At 36.7% G+C, this 22148-nt stretch overlaps 1 protein-coding gene across 4 annotated transcripts in view; it reads left to right on the plus strand.

Moving 5' to 3' along the window:
- The window catches only part of RASSF6 (Ras association domain family member 6), a 52560-nt gene that overhangs the window by 25451 nt on the left and 4961 nt on the right, over positions 1-22148 (plus strand). For all 4 annotated transcript variants that reach the window (XM_036414090.2, XM_036414063.2, XM_036414073.1 and 1 more), the window contains exons 3-6: positions 6679-6757; positions 8596-8732; positions 17298-17395; positions 18717-18901. In XM_036414090.2, coding sequence (XP_036269983.1) covers positions 6679-6757; positions 8596-8732; positions 17298-17395; positions 18717-18901 — 499 coding nt within the window. The remainder of the gene's footprint in view (positions 1-6678; positions 6758-8595; positions 8733-17297; positions 17396-18716; positions 18902-22148) is intronic.

Here is a 22148-nt window from a genome sequence, read left to right on the forward strand (position 1 = left end):
ATTAATTAATTATGCACGTATTATATAGAGTTTGGGAGGTGTACAGAACTACAGCAGGTAAAATTAAAAATCTGACCTTAATTCCAGAAAATTCTATTTGTTACTTTTTCATGTTTAACTCCTAGTTATTTTATAAAAACACTAGAGGCCCGAGGCACGAAAATTCATGCAAGAGTAGGCCTTCCTTCTGCCTGCCAGCACCAGCTTCCCTCTGGCACCCAGAACCCAGGCTTCCCTCCTCCAGCCGCTGGCATGCACCCAGGACTCGGGACCCAGGCTGCTTCCCTCCAGCCCTGGCTTCTTCCGGAAGGATGTCTGGAATGACACCTGGAAGGACATTTGGTCTAATTAGCATATTACCCTTTATTATTATAGATACCGTAAGTCTAAATTGTTTTTTTGAACCTGACATGAAATTAACTCATTGCTAAAATTTAACATTATGAACAAAATCAATAAGAGGGGGGAGGCTTTCTAGGAGGAAATAACCTGTGTAAGGAGCAGCTTAGCGTTTTTATTCTGCCTCAGTTTTTCCTATCTTTGCAGAGACTCTTACATGTTTGAGGTTCCTGCTGTTAAGGCAACACACACAGAGGAACTTTTCCTAGTGCTGCTGCCTCCATGCAGCTCAGTGGCTGCCTGATTTGAAGCCTGAGTATTTTTAGCAAGACTCCAAGAGGCAGAAGTCACACAAACTCAGGAAGCGCAGCCATGGCCAAACGTGTCTTTGGTGGCTGCGTGGGCCATATTTTTCTCTGAAGCTTATTTTGTGTCATGTGGCAGTCTCTGAAGTGTGTGTTGAAATACAGCATACAACACTATTTCTGGCTTGCCTTCAGTGAGAACAAACTGTAAAGGCTACTTAGTAAAGAATGGGACAGAGTTTTCTGGTTTCCAGGAAAGGGATCTGATAACCACTTAATTGTGCCATGAATCATTAGTAAAGCAAGAGAAAGCACTCTTATTACAACTAGTATTTGACATCCATTCTACCTATTCATAACTCACTTCTGTATACCGTGCCATCCAATATCCATGCGTATTACAGTTTTATAAAATTGTTTCTTCTGGCAGCTAAATAGCGTGATAAGATTGAGGAACTCATTTCTTGCTAAGTCTGTTATTCATGGCAAACGTCAGATTGTGGGTAATTCCCATCTGCTGAGCAGCTGCAATTCAGGCCACAAAGTGCAAAGTACGCCTAAGCATTTTACAGTTGATCCATTGTGACTCATTAAAATTGAGCTGGGAGCCTTAAAGGAACAGAGACCCTGTGCTCTCACCTATATACATCCTTCCTCTACACCTGTCACTCCATGATAAGTCTCTCCCTGGCTAGCACTCTTCTGGGAATTGTAATGAATAATTCTGGGTGTCTGTCAGCGTTTATCAGGATCCCCTCTCTGCACTGCCAATGTGTGATGCCTGCTTCTCTCCTGGGGAAGCTTGTGATTCTGTGTTCACTTAGTTAGACATCCAGCTTATATGAAAGTTTGCCATCCCTTAGTTTTGTAAAAATACAATCCAGATGATATGCTGTGCAATGTTTTCTAATTGAATATCCAGATCTTAGAAAAATCAATTTCTTATCTGTCACTCATAAAGTAAACAGGCTGTTTGAACCTTACATCTACTTCCTGAGTATCCTTACAGCGTCTATACACCAGAGATTTATAAACTGAGAAGATGGGACATGGAATCCATTGCTTATCACCCACTTTACAGTTTTGTTAGGGCCTGAACAGTGGCTCAGCTTTCTGGTTTGGGCTGGATGAATTCTTTGGGGACTTAGAGGGAAGGGTGCTCTTTTGAGAGATCCATATATAACAATTACCAATGATAAATTACAGTGTACCTTAAATCAGTGTCTCTTTTCCTGACTAGGGACTGCCTAGGTAACGCTTGGTAATTACCTTTGGATTTCCTAAACCGAATAATCCCCTGTACTTATTCTAGATCCCTTTAATGCTTTAGAACCTCCCATATATGTGGGGCATCTGGCATCTTTCTGTGGAACATAGCCTTGCTCCTATACCTCTGCCCCAGTACTGTTACAATGGTCCTGCTCTTCCTGCTGCATCTTGTCCTGTCTTTAAATCTGTTTCCCATGAGTTCCCTATTGGCCCTTAGCGTCATCATGTCTCTTTCTTGACAGGAACCTTCAGTAGTTGCCTATTGCCTGCAGGGTAATTCTAAGCCTCTTAAAATGGTTCACGAGGTTCCTGTCTGCTTCTTCAGCTCATGGCTCACCACTCCCCATTTTCTGTGTTGTACTCTTAGAATCCCAACTTTTTGAGCTTTCTGCACAATAACTATAGAAAGAGCTACATGGCCTTGCTAATGTTTACTTTGCCAGGTAAGGCCATCACACTTTCCTGGTTCAATGCTCACCCTCCCATGTTTGCTGTAGATCTTCTAAGCTCTCACCCACCCTCTGAATATGACGGCAGCCTCATGATTGTGCTCACACAGTGAATGAATGAGTGGTCGTTACTACAGGTCTTCTGTTAGGGTGCATAATTTGAATCAGTCAGCAGAGGACCAATAACAACTCAGCTCTTTGTGCCCCCATTGTTTCATTAGCTGTATAAACAAATCATCTTCAAAAATTCCTCTGGTCAGGTACATAAAGTTAAAATGTGACGATTTTTTAAATACTGTATTTGGAATGCACTCACTATTGTTATAGTTGTTCACCTATCTTCGAAATTTCCTTTGGGAATTATTTGCTTTATTGCACCATTAACTTACCTAATTTTATTTTAACATTATTTTACTGAGCTCAACTCTTCTCCACACTCCAATATCCTTCAAAGTGACATTAATAGTCAGCAAAATCCTGCCTATGGTGAAAAGAAGTATGGAAGACTCCTGTGGTATTCAGTTACCCTGTGTTACACAGGGCTGATAGGGTGGCCAGCTCTCTCGACAGAGCCAGATAAAACATATTTCAGGCTTTGCGGGCCATCTGGTTTCTGCCACAAGGACTCAGCCTTGCTGTTGTTACAGGAAAGCAGTTACAGACAACAAGCCAACAAATGAGTGTGGCTGTATTCCAATAAACCTTTATTAAAAAAAAAAAAATGGCCCGGGACTACTGTTTGCCAATTCCCTGGGTCATTTGTTTGCCAATCCCCCGAGTTAATTCTATGGCTGAAGGTTTAGTCAGATTTTGTTTGGGAACAGAAAATAGCTTATTCCCAGAGAATAACCTTTCTAATTATACATAATCCTGAGGTAAATATTTTGGAAGATACTTGTACTTTATGATGCAGTTTTATCAGAAAGAGAAGCTGAGGGAATAAGGTTACATAAAAATTCATTGCTTTCATAACAACTCTCACAGCTCAGCATATCAGAATGTGAACCAGAAATGTCTATATGCTGTCCTGACACTCAATAATGAGAGCTGAAAAAGTGTTTGTAGTCAACACCAAGACTGCAATTTTTAGGAAATATCCCACAGCAATGTCTCCAAGGGAACAAAATCAGTGTGTTCAGTGATATTTAGAACAGAAATATTTATGAACACTAAAACTATAAAGTAACCCAATTGGGAAATGGAATGATAGAGCATACAGGAATTCTGTAGAAATTTTTCTTTTCTTTTTTTTCAAGATTGATATGGAAATTTTCTTTTTTTCTTTTAAATATGTTTTTACTAGAGGCCCAGTGCACAAAATTTGTACATGGGGGGTTGTATCCCTCAGCCCAGGGTGCACCCTCTTCCAATTGGCATCCCTCTCACAATCCAGGATTGCTGGCTCCCAACTGCTCCCCTGCCTGCTTTCCTGATTGCCCCTAACCGCTTCTATCTGCCAGCCTGATCACCCCCTAACCACTCCCCTGCCAGCCTATTTGCCCTTAACTGCCATCCCCTGCATGCCTGGTCACCCCTAACTGCCCTCACCTGCAGGTCTGGTTCCTCCCCAACTGCTCTCCCCTGCAGGCCTGGGTCCCCCCAACTGCCCTTACCTGCAGGCCCAGTGACCCCAATTTACCTCCTTTGCTGGCCTGGTCACCCCTAACTGCCTTCCCTGCAGGCCTGGTCCCTACCAACTGCCCTCCCCTGCTGACCTGATTGCCCACAACTGCCCTCCCTTGCAGACCTGGTCTCTCCCAACTACCCTCCCCTGCTGGCCATCTTGAGGTGGCCATCTTATGTCCACCTGGGGGCAGCCATTTTGACCACATGGGGACAGCCATCTTGTATGTTGGAGTGATGGTCAATTTGCATATTACTCTTTAATTAGATAGGACTATTGATAGTATTATAGATATCTCCCATTTCCACCTCTCTTTTACCCCCTCCTCCCAACACCTACCCATATCCCAGGTCTTCACTACCCATTGCCCATGTCCTTGGGCTATGCATATAAGTATATAAGTTCTTTGGTTTATCTCTTCTCATTCCCCCCTTTTTTTTAATCTGCATAGTATTCCATAGTGTAAACACCCCACAACTTTTTTATCCATTCATTTACTGATGGGTACTTGGGCTGTTTCCAAATCTTAGCTATTATAAATAACACTGCTATGAACATAGGGGTGCATATTCTGTAGAAACTTTTTTATGTGGTGATTGTGAAGAGTGTATTGATTCTTAGAAATAAGCACATGGAATATGACAGAGAAAACTCAAATGGAAAAAAAATGTTTAAGCAATCTCAAACATGTAAAAATTAATATACATGAATTCTGTTGTTTAATACTCAGTATTTATTTTTTTAAAAAAGAACCTACTATGAGCACTGAGAAGACAGCAAAAAATAAGACCAAAATTTCTGCCTTCATGGAGCCAAAATTCTTATAGGAGAGAGATATGTTGAGGATCAAAGGGATATTAATTATTTATATATTTGGAAATGTAATATCATGAGATTTCTCCTCTATAAAACTGCTTATATTTTAAAAACCCTTTCCTCCTTTCTTTGATATATCTTGTTTTCTTAAGAATAAAAATTTCTCCAGTCACTTCATTCAACCAGTATTTGCTGAGTTCTTACTATGTGCCAGGCCCTCTTCCAGGCACATAAAATACAATGTAAACAAAACACACAAGCTTTGCCAAAACCGGTTTGGCTCACTGGATAGAGTGTCAGCCTGCGAACTGAAGGATCCCGGGTTCGATTCCGGTTAAGGGCATGTACCTGGGTTGGGGGCACATCCCCAATGGGGGATGTGCAGGAGGCAGCTGATCAATGTTTCTCTCTCATTGATGTTTCTAGCTCTCTATCCCTCTCCCTTCCTCTCTGTTAAAAAATCAATAAAATATTTTTTAAAAACATACACACACAGGCTTGGCCATTCTCAGGGATCTAAATAGTCTAGTGGGGAAGACAGAATATAAGACAATATTATAAAAACACATATTCTTATAATATATGGGTATTTATTAATATATAAAAATATATAATTACATACTACTAGAGGCCCGATGCACGAAATTTGTGCAGGAGTACGCCTTCCTTCCCTCGGCTGTTGGCACCAGCTTCCCTCTGGCATCTGGAACCCACATTTCCCTCAGGCAGGCACCAGGGGACTTGGGTTTCCCTCACAGCCCAGGCTTCATTCTGAAGGATGTCCAGTCTAATTAGCATATTATGCTCTTATTATTTTAGATAAGAATATAAGTAAAATGTATACAAGTTTTGATGATGACTAAGGGACAGAAACAAGGAGGAAAGCAAGATATGAATGTCTGAGATGGCATATTTCTAGATTGGATGGTCAAGAAGGACTTTCTTGAGAAGTTGACTTTTGACTAAATTTTTTTTGAAATGAGCATGCTAACATTGTGATTGTGTCGGGGGAAAGAGAGTTCTGGCCGAGGGATCAGCAAATACAACGGCCCTGAGATGAGAATGTTCAAGGCACATCAGGTGGTCAGTGATTGGGGTGTAGTAAGCTAAGGAGAGAGAGGTAGGAAATGACCCTGACGGTGTAACAGCAGACCAGATCACATCTGGCCTTTGAAGTCATTGGAAGGATATTGGCATTCTTCCTAATAATGAGAAGCATTTGAACAAAAGAGAGATATAATAAAGAGTGCATTAAAATAGTTCCTGCTGTTGAGAATAGACAACGGACACAGGGAGGCTTTTAAGAGACGGTTGCAATAATCCAGATGAGAGAGGATAGCTTGTACCATGGGAGTAGGTAAGATAAGCATCTTGAGCGGTGGGCAGCACGGAGGAAAGGATGGAGGTGTGGCAGAATACAGTGTTCCCCCTGGCACAGCCCGTCACAAAGAGGCAGAAACTCAGTAGCAGAGACCCTTTCTGAACCATCGCTCTATCCCCAGTGGGAAGCACAGTGTCAGGCACATTCTAAGTGATTAACTGTTATAAAACAAAAAAGGAATGTAAAACCAAATGTCTATTTCATGGCTGCCTTCTGCTGTAGAGCACTCTCCTCACCACTTTTGGCCAGAGTCATTTTCCTTTATTTGGCTATTAATTTATGAATTAGCGTCTTTAATGTTTATTTGTATCCTAAGAAGCCTTTCATTTTCAATGACCTACATTAATTTAAAATGACAGATGAGTAAAGATCCCATTGAACCATTTCTTTCCATCTCATACCTCTACAACCTAGAAGCACCATTATTGTTTTTCACCGTGAAAGAGCCTAAGACTGATTGTAACAGAATGTATTTTATTTATTAATTTTTTTTAGGGAGCAACTTAATTCTTTATTGAAGACCTATAACATTTTTTATGCGAACCAGGAAAATCTGCATATTTCATACGGACAGGTAAGCCCATCAAATAAATTAAATACAGTTGATTCACAGGAAAAAAATCATAAAGGTCCAGAGGAGTTGGGATGAGTTGGAGTTCATAAGCCAGTAGCACAAATGGTCTGAGAAACAGGTTCATCTTTAAGTTGATCATAATTTCCTTAAGTATATCAATAAAATTCCAGTCCTGGGACATCAATAACTTACTCAGAATTTTGGGGGGAAATGAAATAATTTAAAATAATGTTAATGACATGTGCTTTCAGCAATTCTACTAGAAATCTGTCCTAATACTTTCTTATGAATGCACCAGGATGTATACAGAAAGCTGTTTACAGTGATATCGTTTATAATGGGAAAAAATTTTGAAGGTATCTTTAGTCTCTATCAGTGGAGAATGATTCAATAAATCATAACTATATGGGATATCTGTAATAGAGTCTGATTTGGTTGTTAAAATACATGATCATCAAAGTGCATGCATACCATATTATAATAATACACTATCAAATGTTAAAGAAACAATTCAGGAAAGTCCTGAAGCTAGAAAACATTTTCAGGAGTGCAGTTGATAGGCTACTATACACACTGACCTTAAACCAACCTCCCTCCCACTTCCCTCCCTCCTTCTTCCCTCCCTTCCTTCTTTCTTCACTTCCTTCCTTTCTTCCCTTCCTCTCTTCCTTCCTCTCTTCTTTCCTCCCTCCCTTCCTTCCTTCCTTCCTTCCTTCCTTCCTTCCTTCCTTCCTTTCTTTCTTTCTTTCCTTCCTTCCTTCCTTCCTTCCTTCCTTCCTTCCTTCCTTCCTTTCTCTCTTCTCCTTCCTTCCTTTCAGTTGAATGCCTCATTCTCCACACCTCTTTCTACAGTCTTGTATTCTAATGCTGCTTGCTTCCCATTTTTATATCTTCCTAATCCCAGGGAATATTATCATTTTCTAATATTCTGGTTGAAATCTTCAATTATGGTAGTAGAACACTGCCTATAGGTCACCATGATTTGGCTTAAATCTGCATTTGGATCAGAGGATATTTACAAAGCACTCTAATGTTTACTAGTCAGCTTAAATAATTTACTTCAATGGGGTATTTCAAATAACTTCTCAAATGTAATTATATACAGAAGAACAACTGATCCCTTTAAAAAGAAATGGATCAAATTTTAAATAATTTCAATACCTTAGAGATCTCTAATATCTATAATTATAAAAATATAAAATTTAGGAAAAGGTAAAAACTTTAAGAAAATGATGATTTACATTTTAATTCAATAGTTTCCACAGAATTCCTGATGTTTAGAAGTTTGTTTTGTGCTTCCTTCATGCTGCTTAAATTCTAGTAGGCAGACAAGAAACAGGAGTAAAATGTATGGTATGTCAGATGGTGACATTGGCTGTGGAGAACATTGAAGTGGGGGAGCAGGCTTCAGAATCTAGGTGGGGTGAGGAGAAGAAAAGATATTTACTTACTTAGTGGGGAGGAGAAGAATTTAACCATGGGATCTGAACAATGTGAGAAAGCAAACTTTGCAGAATCATAAAATTCAGGAAACGCTTTATCATACTGTGCCCTCTATTGAGCACGTCATCGTCATTGTGACTTACTTCACTGGTTATAGCTGTTATCAAAAATAAAATATTTTTTCTTCTTTTGTTAAATATTTCCAACTTAAAAAACATTCCTCCAATGCTAAAGTAGAATTCTTTTGAAGATAAATTGAAAAGCCAACCAATCCCATTTAAAAATTTATTTATTAAGATGCTTTGTATTCTTAATTTCTACATCTTCAGTTGAATCATTTACCTTCTATAAATAGTACAAAAAAGAATCTTTGAGATGCTTGGTTTCTTCCCTAGAGTGATGATGGTAAACTAATTGTTGAAGGAATGTTGGACATTTTCTGGGGAGTGAAACGGCCTATACAGCTGAAAATACAAGATGAGAAGCAAATTCCTTCTTTTACTGTGAAGTCACCAGATGTCTTTTCCAAAATGTAAGCTATAATTCATGTTTCTAATTCTTTCAATAACCTGCATGTTTACCTTTATTGTATGCACTCTTACAGATGGGAGCACTTCTAAATGCTCACAGACAGTCTCACTGATTCCCTTAGCAACTCTATGAAGTAGGTGTTCAGAAACCAGAACTCTGAATTCAGTAATTATGCAAGATCTCTAATCACTAGGTAGCAGGACTGGACTGAACCTCAGGTCTACGGACTGGAGAGCCCATGATCTTGATCTCTCTGTTGTATTGCTTCTCTCTCTCCTTGAAGACTGCATGTTTTCATTGGAAAAAAAAATTAAATGTATAGACAAGATTTTATTATCCCTGGCCTGCTCACACACACACACACACACACACACACACACACAAAGAGGATACAAATTCATTTTTAAATTTATCTAGAAAAAAAGGGCTCTTTCTGCTTTCTGAAAAGTAGATTTAATTATGCTCCACCTGATTGTCCTGACCCTGTTCAACAAGGCACAGCAAGTGTAGCTGAAGGTCAGTAAGTGAACAAAATAGTTCTCTCATTCAATGCACCCAGACCTTGAATAAATAAGTTGGGCTGATTTTTTCATTATCTTTCATTATTTTTAGAAAAGCAAATAAATATTCTCAAAAGGAATCAAATTTATATTTTTTCTGTTCTTCCACTCGCCCTTCCTCCTTTTTTATTTTAATTTTTATTAAAGCATAATTGGTATACAATATTATATTAGTTTTAAATGTACAACATAGTGATTCAACATTTATGCATCTTACTGTGTAAACACTACACTAAGTCTAGTAACCATCTGTCACTGTGCAAACTTATAACACAATTATTGACTATATTTTCCTTTATCTTTTTTAACCCATTCCTCTACCTTCCTCCCCTCTGACATTCATTAATTTGTTTTGTTTCTGAGTCTGCTTTTCTTTTGTTGGTTCATTTGTTTTCCTTTTTGAAATCCCACGTATAAGTGAAATCATGCAACATTTGCCTTTACCTATCTGATTTATATTTCACTTAGCATAATACCCTCTAAGTTTATCCATGTTGTCTCAAAATACAGGATTACTGAGTAATATTGCAGTGTGTGTGTTTGTGTGTGTGTGTGTGTGTGTGTGTGTCCTTTAATGCCTCTTCACTGCAATTGATGGGTATCTAGTTGCTTCCGTGTGTTAGCTGCTATAAATAATGCTGCAGCAAACATAAGGGTACAAATATCTTTCCAAATTAGTGTCTTTGTTTTCTTTAAATAAATACCCAGAAGTGGAACTGCTGGGTTGTATGGTAACCATAAAACTTAGAAGAAAACATAGGTGGTACACTATTTGATATAATATCATTTTGGATATAATCCCTAGAGCAAGGAAAACAAAAGCAAAAATAAATAAATGGGACTTCATCAAACTGAAATGCTTCTGCACAGTGAAGGAAATCATCAAAAAACGAAAAGACACTAAAAGACTATATTTGCAAATAATATATCTGGTCAGGAATTACTATCCAAAATATATAAGAAACTCATCCAACTTAATAACAAAAGAATGAACAATTCAATCAAAACATGGGCAGAGGACATAAAAAAACATCTCTCCAAAGAAAACATACAAATGGCCAAGAGACATTTGAAAAGATATTCAACATCATTAATCATCAGTGAGAAACTACTGCACACTATTATCAAAAAGTCAACAAAAGACTTTTAACCAGAAATGGTGACAATGTGAAGAAAAGGGAACCCTCGTGCAGCCATTATGGAAATCTTATGGAGATTCCTCAAAAAAAAAAATAATAATAATAATAGATCTTCTATCATCCAACCTCCCTTCTTCTTTAATCCTTGAAGTTGCAACTCATCTCCCTTTTGTGTGTGTGTGTGAAGGTAGTAAACCTTCACCTCACTCATCTCCCATCTATAGGTAGATGGCCAAGAGTTCTACCAGAGCAGAGGAGAAGATGGAGAGAGAGCCGCCGTCAGGATTATTTCCCCAATCTGGTCTACGACCAAAATCAAGAAAAAACAGCTTGCACCATGAAGATAACACTTTTCCTTTGAAGATAACACTGAAGCCCCACTATGTGCACCTTGTCAATCTTTTTCAAACATGATGCTCCAGCAAGTCTGAAAATTTTTTATTCCCTTAATATAGCATACAGTTTCTTACTTCACTAACTCTCTGCCTGGAAGTCTACCCGCTTTTCCATACTTATTTTCAGATTCTTCTACTGATGCTTGTAAATCAGGTTGGATAACACATTCCCCAGAAAGTCTTTTTTAATACCTCAGTCTGTACTAGATGCACTGACAACTTTTCTATACCATTTCAGACCATGCCACTACCAATATTGTTATGCACCTATCTCCCCATCTTGCCTTTAGGTTCCTCAAGCATAAGGAGTATATCTTATTCATATTTGCTACCCCATTACTCAGCAGTGTGCTTGACACAAAGAAGCCTTTGGAAGCCTGATGGTTAAATTACGTCCGTTGTGAGAATTCTCTGTACATATACTACTTCTGACTAGTCTTCCACCCAAGCTAAGGATTGCCAATGGGCAAAGGGTCCAGGACTTATGGAAGAGTGGAAGGGAGACCACAAACCTAGATGAAGCCCTGTATCCTTCATCTTCACATACTATGTGATTGATGGAGCTGATGATTCTAAATGAGTAGGAGCATCATTGAAAAGGTGAAATTACCCTTGGACCCTACTTTAAGAAAATCGTACAAGATATGAATTTGGCAAAATTAGCTATCATTCTTCATATTGCCTTAGAACTCATTGCCAAGTTCTCTTGGCAGTCAGCTCCTTTTGATGATTTTATTCATGAAAACTTGATAAGTATGGAACATTATGGGAAGATGTCAAGGGGATGCAGTAAGACATTGTATTATCACTTAAGTTGTCATTGTTTTGAATATCCCAAGATATTTTTAATGTGTCAATTTAAAATATAAGGAACTTGTTCCTATAAATCCTGAATTTTGGGATACGTTTTAAGAGTCCAGGTAGAGAAGGCAATAATAATGCCTCTTCACATACTGTGGCAAGTTATGAATGACCATCCTCAGGATGTATTTTCATGGACTCCATTTCCACTTCCCAGTGTTTATCAGAGCTTTGCTGTGAATGAGACAGGAATTTATCTCTTTAACTTAAGATTGAGAAAGAATTACCCAGAAAACTGCATGGTTTTTACTACAGTAATGAGAGCTATGGGAGAATGTCTGAGTGCACACTTGCAGTGTATCAGATAGTTCTGGTGGGTGAGGGTTGTCAGAAAAAGATCCCACTCCTCTCTTTCACCCACACGGAGCAAGAATAGATTCAGCTGCAATTAATTAGCGAGAATCTCTTTTGGGAGCCAGCTGAACACTCAGCAGGAAGGTGCAGCATTATTCAGAAGGTCTGCCCCCTGGCCTGGGCTTTCCTAGTGGGCAGCAGAGCCACCTAAGGTTCTCCTCATTGTTGCACTCCAGTGCTAGACACCCTCATTCATTTAAATACTGAGCTCAAATGAAATTGTGAAATGAAATGAGCAGAGGACATAAAAAGACTGTTCCCTCACTCTGTGGAACTGCTCTCATGTTCCCTTCCCCACACTGGGTTTCTATCAGCAGAACTTACACCTCTGCAGCCACAGGATCACAGATTTTGTAGCTCCAGTGGGTGGATGTGGAGTGAAAAAAGGTGTGTTCTCAGCTGCAGGAAGCACTGCCATCTTGCCTTTCAGTTCACCCCTTGAGAGATTCATCAGTTTGTTACACTAGTTTGTTTTAATTACATTAAAAATGAGTCACACTAAGTCAGCTTAATGGAAGTGGTAGAAGCTTAAAATAAATCAGTTTGTTTGAACTGTGACCACTTGTAATCCTTTATGGAATAAGTTCTATAAAGAGTACTTTGATCTCTTATATCTGGTGCAAGTATTTTCTTTTGGAAATTAAAAAAAAAATACAGCCTTATTATGCTTGTTTGTATCAGTTTTTCTTTCTTCATTTCATATATTTCCAAAGTCAGCCTTGACACATTTTGGACAAGTCATAGTGGAATGAAATAAAGAGCAGAAACTGGACAGGTGTACATTTCAATAATATCAATAGTGGGGGGATTTCTTACATTATGGGTACAGAAGTGACGTCTGCTATTTGCCTATCAAATTTCTACCTCCTTTTTCTTTTGCAACTCATTAGAAAACCTACCCACAGTTTAAATTTGCTAATGGTATACATCCTGAAGCTTGGTCAGAGCAATGCAAACAGTCTCCTACTGGGGCAAGTTAAACTGCTTGATATTACATAAAGTTGTAGTCAGGATTTTTTTGTTTTGTTTTGTTTTATTGTTTTGTTTTGAAAACTCTGGGTAACTATCTTCAAACTTGGTCATGTGCACAGCTATATATGTTGGTACTTCAAATTATGCAAACCAGAGTTAAAATTGGTGTAGTCTCCTAAGATGGTAGGAAGAAAGGGGGTTAAACACTGCTTATATTGAGCCATGTTTGTCTCCCAGTAGTAGTGTGACACCACTAAGCTATAAGAAAGTGAGAATGGGTGTCAAGTCTGCCAGGGTCCCCAAGAATGTATAGTACATTACTGGTCTTGCATTCTTTCTCATTTCATCGCCCCCATATGAAATAACATCAGGTTGCTTCTCCTTTATAGTTTCTGTTTTTCTTCAGTAGTCTGCTTTTTCAATTGCTACCCCCTTTTTTATGATAATTGTATCTTCCTCCTTTTTCTATTAATCTTCTATACATTGTGGGAAATGAATAATTTCATTTATCATAAGAATAGATTCTGGGTTAGGACCTGGAGATTTCTCCTTTGTGTGAAAATTATTATTTATAGTTTTTGGACATTACAATATTTGTTTTGACTAACTATATGTTAGATAGTAGAGTTCATTGGAAAACTAATCAACAAATATATTAGGATCCCCTTATTTCCTTCCTAAGGCTATTGTGAGACTCAAATGATATAAAAATTGTAAAAAGACCTCAAAATAATTCAAAGATCAAGGAAAAAAAGAATCACATTTATTTAGATTCACCAGCACTAGTATTCTTTTTTAAACTTTTACTGAATTTATTGGAGTGATATTAGTTAATAAAATTATACATATTTCAGGTATACACTACTATAATACGTCATCTGTATATTGCATTGTGTGTTAACAATTGCCTAAAGTCCAATCTCCTCTTGTCACCATTTATCCTCCTTTGCCCTCTACTACTGCCCTTTATTTCCCTTTCCCTCTGCTAATCACCATCCTGTTTTCTGTATCTATGAGTTTGTTTCTGTTTGTTTGTTTATTTATTTTGTTCATTAGATCCATATGTAAGTAAAATCATATCATTATTTGTCTTTCTCCAACTGGCTTATTTTACTTAGCATAACACTCCATGTTTGTCCATGTTGTTGCAAAAGGTAAAATTTTCTTCTTTTTTACAGCCAAGTAGTATTCCAGTGTGTAAATGTACCACAGCTTTTTTACCCACTCATTTACTGATGGGCACTTGGGCCATTTCCAAACCCTGGCTATTGTAAATAACACTGCAGTCAACATAAGGGTACATATATTCTTTCAAATCAGTGTTTGGGGTTTCTTCAGATATCTTGCCAGAGGTGGAATCACTGGGTCACAAAGCAGTTCCATTTTTGTTTTTTTAAGGAAATGCCATACGGTTTTCCATAGTGGCTGTACCAATCTGTATTTTTCACCAACAATGCATGAGGGTTCCCTTTTCTCTGCATCCTCGCTAGTGCTTGCTGATTGTTGATTTATTGATGATAGCCATTCTGTCAGGTGAGAGATGATATCTTATTGTGGTTTTGATCTGCATTTCCCTGATGATTAGTGACATTGAGAATCTTGTCATATGTCTATTGGCCATCTGTATATACTCTTTGGAGAAGAATCTATTCAAATCCTTTGCCCATTTTTTAACTGGATTGCTTTTTTTTGGGGGGGTGAGTTTTATAAGTTCCTTATAAATTTTGAATATTAACCCCTTTTCAGAAGTATCATTGGTGAATATGTTCTCCCATTCAATGGGTTGTCTTCATTTTGTTGAGGGTTTCCTTTCTGTACAAAAACTTTTTGGTTTGATGCATTCCCATTAGTTTATTTTTTTTTTTCCTTTTGTTTCCCTTGCCTGAGGAGACATATCAGAAAAAAATATATATATTGCTAAGAGAGATGTCAGAGATTTTACTGCCTATGTTTGTTTCTAGTAGTTTTATGGTTACAAATGTTACATTTACGGTAAGTCTTTATTCATTTTGAGCTAATTCTTGTATATGCTATAAGAAGGTGACCTAGCTTTATCTTTCTGAGTGTGTATGTTCAATTTTTCTAACACCATTTATTGAATCATCTATCTTTATCCCATTGTATGTTTTTGCCTTCTTTGCCAAGTAATAATTGATCATAAAGGTGTGGGTTTATTTCTGGACTATCTATTCTGTTCCTTGGGTCTATATATCTGTTTTTCTGCCAGTACCATGCTCTTTTGATTGCTGTGGCTTTGTTGTATAGTTCTATATGAGGTAGTGTGATTCTCCCAACCTTGTATTTTCTCAAGATTACTATTTGGGGTCTTTTGGGGTTCCATGCAAATTTTCAAAATATTTGTTCTAGTTCTGTGAAATACACTATTGTTACCTTGATAGAAATTGCATTGACTTTGTAGATTGCTTTAAGCAATATGGACATTTTAATTATGTTGATTATTCCTATCCATGAACACAGTATATGCATCCACTTATTTGTATCTTCTTCAATTTATTTCTTCTGTGTCTTATAATTTTCCAAGTAAAGGTCTCTCACATCCTAAGTTAAATTTATCCCAAGATATTTTTTATACAATTGCAAATAGAATTGTTTTCTTAGTTTCCCTTTCTGATAGTTCATTATTGGTATATAAAAATTCAACTGATTTTTAGATATTTGTTTTGTATCTTGCTACTTTGTTGGACACATTTATCAGTTCTAGTAGTTTTTTGACGGAATTTTTAGGGTTCTCTCTATAAATACCATGTCATCTTCAAATAATGACAATTTCACTTCTTCCTTTACAATTTGGCTGCCTTTTCTTTCCTACTTCTTGTCCTATTGCCATGGCTAGGACTTCCAATACTATGTTTAATAAAAGTAATGAAAGTAGATACCCTGTCTTGTTCCTGATGTTAAGAAAAACACTTGTTTTGCTCATTGAGTATGATGTTGGCTGTCACATATAGCCTTTATCATGTTGAGGTCTAATCCCTCTATTCTCACATTGCTAAGTGTTTTTATCATAAATGGGCTCTGTGTTTTATCAAATGCTTTTTCTGCATCTATTGAATATGTGATTTTTATCCTTCATTTTATGTGGAGTATCACATTTATCAATTTGTGGATACTGACTACTAATATTAATAAGCATTTTTTGTTGCAACCAGAATTAATTCCATAAATACCCTATTGGTGAATATGTTTTGGTGATAAGGAAAACAAACATTACAAAAGAGATTTTAGTAGGAAGAAGACTGGTCCTATCACTAATAGTATCCATTAACCTGGTAGGGGTGTCGAACTCAATCAGAGAAGGGGCCAAAATCTAAAATCCAGCCTAAATCGCAGGCCGAATGGTTTACTGAACAGTCATAAACTGTCATTGTGATGGAAACGCAGCGGAGAGCAGTGATGACAGCGTGGTGCGGGCCACATTGCAAGGCCTGGCGGGACGGATTTGGCCCGCGGGCCTTGTGTTTGACACATGTGACCTAGAGAGATCTGGGGATAGCCTAGATCTCTAATGGCTTCTGCACCATCATGAATATGATATAGATAATGGTGATTATGATGAGGATGATAGTGAAGATGAGGACAATTATAATCATTTAACACATACAGAGCACTTACTATGTGTTGGGCACTATTTTAAGAATTTTATGCAAATTAGCTCAATAATAAGCAGCTGCCTAGTTTTATTTATTGTAGGCATTAGATGCTTTGGCAACTGTTAGCATCCCCTATAAATCATAATTTTCTAGAAAAGAAGTTTCCATATACTTTCCTCCTTTGTAAATTGCATTCTTCATAGCTGTCAAGACCTTGATAATAGGCACCATACCTTATTATTTTGGAGTCACTTTACCTAACAATGCTTTGGGAAAAAAACAAAACAGGAACTCAATGCAGGTTGACAGAATGAACATTTTTTGTATCTAAACTCTCTTAGAGCATTATAAGATGTCTGTATAACAACAGGTTATTGTTGGTTTGTACCAGTTCCACTTGCACATCCATTTTAAGAATCTATGTAACCTGTATTTCTATGTATTGAATTATTGTGTCAAGATATGTTCAAAATAAGTAAATGAAATATTTAAAATACATGCTGTCCACTCTGGTATAAATATTATTTTAATAATGTAAAATTGTTAGAAATCAGGGTTGATATATCTACCAATAGAGGCCCACAGTTCTAATATAAATGCTATAAGTCTGAAAACCGTCATGGACCTCAATATGAATGGAATTGATGTCACTTATAAGACTTATTATCTTTCAGGGGAATGACACGCTGGGGAGAATTTGATGATCTTTATCATATTAGTGAACTAGACAGGAATGAGATTCCAGTGTCCGAAGCAATGAATTCCCAGGAAGGTCAGTGTCAAACTGTTATTAATGAGGAGACTTTAAAGCATGAATTATAAATGTTTCTCTGAAGTCTAACATTTTACACACTACTACATAATAAACTCTTATTTTATGTTTTAAAAAAAGGCTTAAATCACTACAGTTCTGATGAATGTTTAAAAACATTATTTAGCTCTAGAAAAATGATAGTTTTTAAAAATTACATAAAATCACTTAAATTTATTAGATTAGGAAGAGTGAAGTCTTGAATTAAGTTTGTTCTCAGAAAATTGTTCAATGTTTTTTCTAAGGATTATGATTATTTATTATATTCAATAGCTTTTTTGTTAGGTCATGCATCTCAGACTGAACTTCACTTCTTTTTAGAAGTTGACCATTTTAGTTGGTATTTACATAATATTGCTTCTCAGAAAGAGGCAGATATACTGAGGTCACTATTTATATTTGATAGAGTTATTTCAAGCATTTGTTTTAAAAAGAGAAAAATCTACTTGAACATCAAATGAGTTCATATCAATTTGCCAAACCAATGGAAAATGCCAGCACCTATAAAAAAAATGGCATCAATAGTAATGACAATAATAATTTATGTGATATTAATGGCTATCACTTACTGAGACTGAGTATCAGTTATAATATCTTATATTTTACAAAGATTTTGGTTTTTGTATAATATATAGAGATCCAAAAAGGAGTGTGACTGAGGCTGGGGGGCAGGTTCGTGTTTCTGGTGGTGATATTACCAAGTTGGCTTCAGACTGAACAAGGCTTCATATTAATATTACCTTCCTGAATTTACTGACAACTTCCAATGTTTGTTTATTTTTTCAAACCATTCTTAATTCAGCTTCTGCTTTCATGTAACAAATCATATTCTATAACAAAACATGATGTCCTTCCAGAATTCCCTGATTCTTGTCTCATGGCCTCTTGACATCTTTTAAATAAGGATCTTTCCAATTAGCACCTTAAAAAAAATATTCATCTATAAACCCAGGGGACTCTCAATATCTCGACATCAAAAATATAATAAAAATCTATTTATTTGTATTTGAGGACCAGTGCTAGAGAAAGATGAAGTGTCTCATGCATATTTCATGATGCTCTAATTACAATAGAAAGTTATTTAAAATCTCAAGGTAAAATAGAACACAAATGCCACCAGCAGACCCTATTCTTACATAAGAGCATTGCTATTCCCTCGCTGTTTAAAAGCATTAGAGTCCATTGCTTAGTTACCTATTACTAAATACATACACAAATCCACCCAAGATGCAAAGAGGTGGGCGGTTAAATGATATGAGCCTATTATCTTTATTCTTCCCAGATTATTTATCTTATCACAGCAGCACTCTGAAGCCTCATGCTGATGAAGAGCCAAAATCTCCATTGCTCTATAGAACCATGAGTGAAGCAACCCTGGTGAGAAAAAGGATGAAGACTCCAATGATGGACAGAAAAGACAGACAGAAACATAGAGCTTCTATTAACGGACACTTTTATAACCATGAAGTGAGTTACAATTCTATTGGTGTCCTTTAAAATAGCATTGTCTATTAACCTAACAATAGCATTCAATTCATCTTACAATTTAAATAGCAATAGCCAATAGTAGTAGTATATCTAACTTAGAGGCCCGATGCATGAAATTCGTGCAAGGGTAAGGCCCTCGAAGCCCCAGCTGCCTTGGCCCTTACAGCCCCTGCTTCATCCAGAAGGTCTTCTAGAAAGTCGTCTGGATGGTTGTTCTGCTGTTTGGCTGATTTGCATATTACCCTTTTATTATTATAGAATATTATTATATCGGGTAGGCTGTGTGTTATGAATTAGGTTAACTATTTAAATTGATTTTTTATTATCTCATTAATAAACTGCAACAATGCTATGAATTAGGTACAATTATTTTTCCTACTTTACATTCAAGTTAATTGAGGTTCACAGAGGTTAAGCAACTTGTCTTAGGTCACACTGCTTTTAATAGTAACTTTGAACTTGGATACATCTTTGCCTGCCTCCAGAACCCAAATTCTTAGTCACCCTTATGCATGAACCTTATCTAAGTGGCTGGTATGTGCCAAGCACTGGCAATATAAAAAGGAATTAGTTTATGACTCTGCCAGAAAGGAGCTCAAAATATGGGCAAAGAAACCAATACAATGGAAATTGTTATTAGAATAATATAAGTGCTACAATAGAGTTTTATTTAAACTACATTAAACAGCCCTGGCCAGGTGACACAGTTGGTTGGAGTGTTGTCCCATGTGCCAAAACTCCTGGGCTCAATTCAGAACACGTACCTAGGCTGCAGGTTTGATCCTCAGTCAGGACATGTATGGGAGGCAACTGATCAATGTTTCTCTCTCCCTCTCTCTCTCTCTCTCTCTCTCTCTCTCTCCTTATCTCTCACATCAATGAACATATTCTCAGGTCAAGATTAAAATAATAATAAAGTACATTAAGCATTAACATTTGAAAGTCCTATTTACGCCAATAAATCAGATTTCTCACTTTTCATGGCCCTTTCCAGGTCTTGTACAAATACATGTCATTTTCTATATAAGTCTAGCTGTCGTTTTGATATAATTTGTATTCTTATTTTTCATTTGAAATGTGTTAAATTTGCATATGCTTTTCCATGCTATTTGTAAGACAGTTTATTTAATTCAGGGTAGAAAATGTATTATTTTTCTAAAACCAATATTTTTCATGTCATGTCATTTAGCAATCACTCATCCATTCATTGAATAAATACTTCAAAAGCACTTTACTCTGTGTCAGGCACCACTCTAAGCTCTTTAATATAAATTATTAACTCGTTTACCTTAAACTTTTTCCTGTAGGGCTTTCTACCTTAGTTCTTCCTCTTCCATCTTTGTGAGGGTATCAGTGTTGTGCCTTTGGAAACTGAGGGGAACAAACCTCTCTTCTGAATGCTTTGTTCAAATATACTTTTTCTTTTCTGGTTCAAGAATTATCCTCCTGGCCATAAAGTAACACTGACAGTCCCCAACAGATGTGCAACTACAGATCTCCTGTTATTCCTCAGAATTATGTTGTGTGTGGTTATCTCATGTTAAAGAAGGCCGTGAAAGCCACATTGTACTAAATAATTGGCTTCCAGATGGGATCCTTGTACTTAGAATAAAATTGGCACTAAGTTGGCTGTGTAGCATAGGGTTACATGATTCAGTGCTTGGGTGCTATAGCTTAATGACCTGATTTCAAATTCTTGTTGAGCAAAATAAAAATGTATTGAATCTCTTAGCCTTAGTTCCTTCATCCTTCCTACTTTACCAAGTTGTTGATGTGATTAAATGGAATAAGGTGAATTAAGCACAGTGTGGAATACAAAGGAAGGACTCCATTTACATTTGCTTTATTGTTGTTGATTAAAAGAGATCAAGCTGGGACTACAGGTATTTCACATAAATGTCATTCACTGCCATGTAATAACTAGAAAAATAAGGAGGGTGAAGGAGAGGAAGAAAGAAAGAAAGAAAACCCCAAAACCCAAAGCATCCTATCAATGGGTATACAATTCTGAACATCTATAAACCTAAATTGATATAGCCTTTTTTGTGAAAGATATATTTTATTAATTTCAGAGAGGAAAGGAGAGAGAGAAATAGAGACATCATTGATGAGAGAGAATCATGGATCAGCCGCCTCCTGCATGCCCCCTAGTGGGTATTGAGTCAGTGACTCAGGGATATGCCCTTGACCCAAATCGGAACTGAATCCTGGACTCTTCAATCTGCAGGCCAATACTCTCTATTCACTGAGCAAAACCAGCCAGGACTGATATAGTTTTTAAATGTGTTTTATACCATGAAACCTTTTAGTAGTGCCAGTATGTTAGGCTGTGGATAACATCCGCATTAGATGCTTACATGCTGATATTTGTGACCAATTCATGCCTTACAATGTCCTCAAACATTGAATTTTCTCCATACTTACAAAAATTTATCCCAAACGTCCTCCATATATATACTTTGATGTTTATTTACTGAATCTCTCAATATAGGATCATCTATCTAACATTCCATTAAACAAATCACCCCAAAAATTCATATTTTCTTTGTCTCCCATAGTGACTTTTGGTTTCTCTACATACTTCTTCTCAGAGGAAAATCTTTGTCTTGCTCCTCTTTTTACTATAATCCATTGATATTATTCTTATTCTGAAGTCCTATTTGAATGTTTTTCTCCACTCACTATTCTTTTTTTAAATTTTGAACACATATTTATATTATAATAAAGTTAATTTTGTCTATCTATAGTTGTTACAAAGATTAAATTTGTATTTATAAAGGGCTTAGACTAGATCTTGACACATAGTTGCAACTATGCTAAATTAATAATCGCTTGATTGGAAAAAATAAAATAAAATAAATTTACTTGAGAATTCTATGTCACTCTTGGGAATAATGTCATTATTTTCATGAATTATATATTTTGCCTAATAAACACTAATTTGCTTACATATTGACTTGCCTAAATAGATAAATCAGCCCTTGCCTATTTACCAACACATCTTAGTCCCTGTGTACATACGTAACCATGAAATATGTATAAGTTAGGGAAATCCTAACTAAACAAATATAGGTCAGCATTTTCCAAAGTATGTGCCATTGGCTATTAATAGGTATACTTAAAAAGGATATTACTTGTAAGAATAATGATCAAACTGAGAGTGAAAATTTTGTGGTTATATGCTTACTAGAGGCACGGTACATGAAATTCGTGCATGGGTATGGTT

Source organism: Pipistrellus kuhlii, unplaced genomic scaffold (genome assembly GCF_014108245.1).
Source record: "Pipistrellus kuhlii isolate mPipKuh1 unplaced genomic scaffold, mPipKuh1.p scaffold_m20_p_1, whole genome shotgun sequence".
NCBI classification, from domain to species: Eukaryota; Metazoa; Chordata; class Mammalia; order Chiroptera; family Vespertilionidae; genus Pipistrellus; species Pipistrellus kuhlii.